Source organism: Hyposmocoma kahamanoa, unplaced genomic scaffold (genome assembly GCF_003589595.1).
Source record: "Hyposmocoma kahamanoa isolate Upper Pololo Valley unplaced genomic scaffold, ASM358959v1 119, whole genome shotgun sequence".
Taxonomy (NCBI): domain Eukaryota; kingdom Metazoa; phylum Arthropoda; class Insecta; order Lepidoptera; family Cosmopterigidae; genus Hyposmocoma; species Hyposmocoma kahamanoa.
Genome location: NW_020653409.1, coordinates 2741118 through 2747117, shown reverse-complemented (window position 1 = coordinate 2747117; position 6000 = coordinate 2741118). Strand labels below are relative to the sequence as shown.

The following is a 6000-nucleotide window of genomic DNA, read 5'->3' as shown; positions in this document are numbered from 1 at the left end:
TGTCATTAATTCACAATTAATGACATGATAAATGTTTTTTGAAATTTACTAAAAGATCTATTGAATTCATTGAATCAGAAAAACTGAACTATAAGAGAGAACTTTTGCTTCAACTTTTGTTAACCTCAACCCTTTTCAAACGTCAAATGAAGTCTCACAGGGATCGTCCTAGTTAGCGTTTAGTATAATAATATTAATATGTATTACACATCATACCACCTCAAATGCAACATATCCACCATTTTGTTAGTACAATGCCTTAATTGTCCAGTGGAATTGCTTATCACGTCCTGATACCCAAGAGCACTATTATGGCGCCATAATTCAATTATTTCAATTAAATTCTATTCTGTTCTGTTGATCTTTTGCACTATTTATAAGAGTATTAAAAGGGTTTTGATACTTGACCAATTCCTGTCCGCCATTTTGATGTAGGTACTGTTTACACAGTATATCAAAATGGCGGACAGGAGCTTAAGTAGTTAATTGTAATCAATGTGACGATTTCAAGAGTAATTTATTTACTTAAAAATAAAGGTATATTTTAGTTTGGCATTTTGATTGTATATGTAAAATATTATATTGCATATATTGCATTATACTATACCGACCAAATGCAATTTTACATACAAAAGTAGTATACACTAATGAATATACGTACCTGTATGAGAAACGCTAAAAAATATTAATATAATTCGTTATAATTATAACGAACAAACGAAGTAATTTCTAAAAAAAAATAATTGCATAACATGGTGGTGAAACACAGCTTTTAATAAAAGTTTAATAAAAATTTTATGATAACAATGTTCATACTTCTGGCCACAGGCACCAGAAAATTTGAAAATAGAACGAATAGACTCGTTTTTTGATGTCGATTAAACGTTCTAGTATATTATGTGGTAGAATTTAACATTTTCAAGACGCGGAATGTAATTTTCGACTCATGTGAACATTATTACCATAATTCAGCCTTTTTTAGCATTCCTCTAAATATGTCCTTGAGTATCAACGATATCTATGTAGTAGAGTACTAGATGCTCCATACACAAGCGGTGTTTCAATGATGTACGGTGAAGGCGCTACACATCATTGAGTTGGTTGTCAAACACTCAAGATGGCGGACGCAGATGCGGTCCTCTTTGATAATTAATTTATATCGGTGTGTTGCTTTTTGTCTAATAATGTGAACATAAATTTAAAGTTTTAAATTACTGACGTTGATTCGGTAAGTAATGTCGTGGTTTTTGTTCAATTTGTGTATTATAATCGCGAAATAGTATACAAAATGTCACATTATTCATTTCGTTTAGCAAGCATGTAATGACCCGTGTTAACAAGACAAAACATGAATCATAGATTAATAAGCAACAGAGTGTTCTGACTACACAGTAACAAAGTATGTAAATATCAAAAAAGACTAGGCTCAACGAAGGGAGCCTACTATGAGCTTATAAACAGCCAGCCAAGTTCCATGCAATTCACTTGACGTGGTAAAAAAACTTAATTGCTTAAATTCCTATCATAACGTACACAAAGTTGAACGGGAATGGCATGATATTATGATGAGTTGTACTTTTGAATCCGTTAACGTCAAATTTGGCCCTATTTATTATATTTATTTGTTGGTTTAAAAGTTATTTTACGATTTTCGCTACGTCAATAAAATTCTTAAAAGGATTAAAATACAATTTAAAAAATTGCAATTCCATTGATGCTAATAATTTATACTGCCTCTGTGACCGAACGGTTACCATGCCGAACGGCCACGCAGAGGTCCCAGGTTCTATTCCCGGGCCGGGAGAAATAGTTGTATGGCCTACATTTATTTCTCTCGTGAGTGAGTCCATGGCACCCGCGACACAAGGTTTCCCTAGTGCGGGGCTATGTTGAGTACCTGCGATATTTTATTGTTATTTACAATACTTATTTCAAAAATCTTACGTGATAATTTATCGAGATAACTTACAGGAACTACACGGTTCACTATCAAAAGTTTTTGTCATTCAAGCACGTGGAACATAAACAATAAGTTTTGTTTCAGAGACTTAATAAAAATTCTTTCAGTTTTTACTTTGATACAAAAATAAATATAGTGCGGGGCTACGTTGAGCGCGTGCGTTATTATTATTATTTATTATTATTTATTTATCAACAATACTCTGTAGATGGGAAACTCGAACTAAATTGACCAAAAAAGTTCAACAGTTAATAGTATTTATTTATTGACAATTGACTATATAGCCTAAAAAGATAACAAATAATTATGAAACTGAAAATATAATAAACCTTAAACGAAATTTCTTAAAAATGTAACAAACTCTCGACATTTAAAAAAAATGTTAGTCACGGAGTAACTTTCTTTGAACTGCTTATTTCGACAGATGAGACCACCATGTGCATGGCAAATGACGCGTCGTGATAAGATTTTACTATGAAAGAAAAGGTGAACGGAATTCGGATGGGGAATGTGAGGTCATAATACGAATTTGACAGACTATCCAACTTATGAGCCAAAACATTACTATAAGAGCTCATGGTAGGCCCCCTGATCTTGATTGCAACCTAACAGTATGCAAGTTAAATAGAAACATCTGAATGTCGTACTCACTCGAACGGGTTATCAACTGAAACCAATTTATTAACTCTTAACAATTTTATATAGGAATTTTATTACACCTCATCTTTCTCATGTACTTTCTCGATCGCCAATTGTGTTTTACGACCATTCTGGTTATTCTAATTGGCCCGTAACGATCACAATACCTGCGAATATTCAGTCCGTCAAGGTGCCAGCATGAAGGGAGCCCTATTGACTTTTGTATTGGTACAATTAACCAACTACGCTGGATGGTCTGAAGGATACATCGTTGGCGCTGGATGTAAGTGTATAAAACCACAAAAAGACAAAAAAAACTTTTAACTTAGACGTAGTTTACAATTCAGGTTTCGAAACTCGAAAAATACTCGAGCCAAGCGATATGTTGGGAAATGATGGCAAACATGACGGAACGACACTCATCCCTTGGAGTATGGGCCGGGCACTGGTGTTTTTACACATGTGCTGATAAGTTTGCCCCATCCCATCTCCTGCACGCCAGCAAGAGGGCTGGCTCCGCAGCTGAGCTGGATATTCGTGCTCTTTGGAGTCGAAACCCTTGGTCCGTGGGGTCCCGGGGACCCTTCATCTGAACAAAATTTTATCCAAAATTAATAGACTGTCTAGGAAACCCAAGGGTCAGCAGATACTTTGTTCAACGCATTAGCATAGCTATACAAACGCTGCCAACATCTTTTCCACAAAGATTCGAAACTAGGAGCTCTCGCTTTGTACCTGTGGATAATATCAGTTTAATTGCCAACGCTAGGGTACAATTGCAACAATAAAGTGAGTAATATGACAGGCCTGCATAACTTTATGGGTTGTAAAACAATCAACTGAAATAAGGAGAAAGCTTTGAGTCGTTTTGTGATCCAGAGTAAAATATAACATTATTGACACCTACTGTATGCCTACTGTTCATATCATTCAAATTAAAGGCTCGGTCCATATCATTTATTGTAAAATAGAAACAGATAAAGAACAGAAAAAGGAAAAGGCTGTAACAAAACAAAAAAACGGTATAAACAGAGGTACAATCATAGATTTAATAAATGGTAAATCGATGGGTACAATCATGTAAAAACGAAAATTTAGCGCAGAGTGGCGACGAAACAAAGAAAACTAAGAATGCATTGACTTACAAATAAATGGACGACGGGTCTAATACAAAAATCACGAAAAAAATGTCCCAAGTCAACCTATTCGAAATTTAAATTGTAATGTCATCGCAGTATCGCGCTGTCAGTCGAACAAATGAAGACTAAAGCGGAGTTTGGCGCTCTGTATACGATTTTAGCGCCTTACAAGTGCGGACACTTTTTAGCGCGGACCCGACGTCCATATAATTGTAAGTCAATGTAAGAATGACGAATAAAAGGAATTAAACAACGATTCAAAATTTCATAGTAGGTGGCCAGGAACCAGAGAAAATGATGATAAAAAGATGGGCTGACGATGAAAGAGGTCGCATAACGCGCCATGTGATTACATCTCACAGATCGGGATTAAAATGCTACTTAAAATTTCTCCAGAATATTTTAAGGAAACAATAACTATCTTTTTGTACTGCAGTGAATGTCCGCTTCGCTCAACTGCTACACACCGACAGCAAATACCAGGTCCTTCGCGAGGAGATGGTGAAAACCAACACACGTAACTTGGTCTATCACTGTCGAGCTGACAAGAGTGACTGTGATGCTGCTCTGGCTAAGATGAGATATAAAGCTAGTAAACATTTTTATGCGCTGGCTAAAGCAGTCGTGGACTATGTAAAGAATAGACGACAGGCGAGGCCAACTGGATATGTTGGTAAGTACTATAATAATAATTCATGGCGAAGATTTTAGTTTCATACGAATATATGAATTTTTAAATAGATCATTCTAAAGGGTCGTCGTAATTGAACTCGAATACGCGATCATCGCGCAATGACAAAAAGCGGGTGTCCTAATATCGCGATATAGTCGCGCGAGCCCGTCTTCGCGCGATCATGGGTGCAACCGCGGAGCCCGCTTAGGATGACGCGACGCGATTATAAATCAGTACACCTATTCCGGCATCAATATGTTTGATCGTGCGTTCGTACGAACTAAGTTCGCGCGAATAGATTTCAAACACTATAGTCGGGCGATGTAATCGAGAGGTTATTAGGACACCTAGAGAGGATAATATCACGGAGAGTATGCGATGGAATTGCATAATTTAATTCCGCCTTTCCCCTTTCCATCGTCGGGGGACTACACGTGGGTTGGGGTTAAATCCCATATGTTGTGGACATTCCCAGGATTCGTACGAAGCGTTCCGCATTTATATAGCGAGTGACTAGAGAATGGAATTCCCTGCCTGCGGACTTATTTCCCGAACGCTATGAGTTGGACCTTTTCAGGACGAAAGTGAATAGGTATTATTCAGATGTGCATGCTACATCGTCGACCTCATCGTCACTTTCCATCAGGTGAGAAGGAGATCTGATTTAATCTCCTCTGCTTATGGCATGTGCCTTCCCAGTATGGAGCTTCGTGCGCCCATCAGAGGGTAGTATTGGGTGAGAAGATAAACAGGAGTTTCATCCTAATCGTGGCAGAATCTACACTGTCTATTCTCTCTCTGCCCAATATTTGACATGTGCTTGTTCAAGCCACAATGTCCTGTTAGACTCTAGTGGGCAGTGTGATGCCATTCCTGTCCAATGACAGAGCTTCTCTACAGTGTTTGACACTTATACCATGCTTATACCAATTCTTGCAATGCAAAAGACACTCAATTTAATAATTGGTTTAGGACGTACTTGAATTTAGTGTAAGTGGACATGAATATAGCTACTATAACTGAAAACACGAAATATTAATATCTGTATTTCAGGCACGGCTACCTTCTGCCAAGAAAACCTCTGCGTGCTTGACACGGACCCGCCAATAGTTTTCGGTGGCTGCTACGTGCTGATCTCTTGTGGGGGCAACGTAACCTGGTATCTGGATCCTGTCGTCGACACGAAGAAAAGGAAAAGATTCCTTTAGAAAATCTGTTTAATTATAGTTTTCTATTCCTAAAGAAAGAACTTGCAAGATTTTTTGTACTAAACTACCAAAACAATGGAGCTAAATGTAACCATCTGAATTACTTTCCTTTTACAAACAAGTCAATTTATTGTAAACTGAACTCCACCAGATCATTCACCATGTCCATATTCCTGTCCCCGTGACATTTACGGTATTTATCATATGTCAGAGAGGGCTAAGCAGAAATGCTCTATGGAATTTATGGATTAGTAATAATACTATTTTTTTTTATTATATCATGTGACGGGACGAACGAATCGTGCACCTGATGGTAAGCTACACGCCTGTCCATGACAGTTACAGTGCCACTCAGAGCTTTAAATTGCAAAGATCTGAGAG

At 37.4% G+C, this 6000-nt stretch overlaps 1 protein-coding gene across 1 annotated transcript; it reads left to right on the top strand.

Annotated features, from left to right (window-relative positions):
* The first annotated feature begins 2724 nt into the window (after window positions 1–2724).
* On the top strand, window positions 2725–5660 carry LOC113240023. The gene is made up of 3 exons (XM_026477224.1): window positions 2725–2882; window positions 4175–4411; window positions 5465–5660. Exons 1-3 carry the CDS (start codon window positions 2798–2800, stop codon window positions 5617–5619), a joined length of 477 nt encoding a protein of 158 aa, XP_026333009.1. The 5' UTR covers window positions 2725–2797; the 3' UTR covers window positions 5620–5660.
* The last annotated feature ends 340 nt before the right edge of the window (window positions 5661–6000 follow it).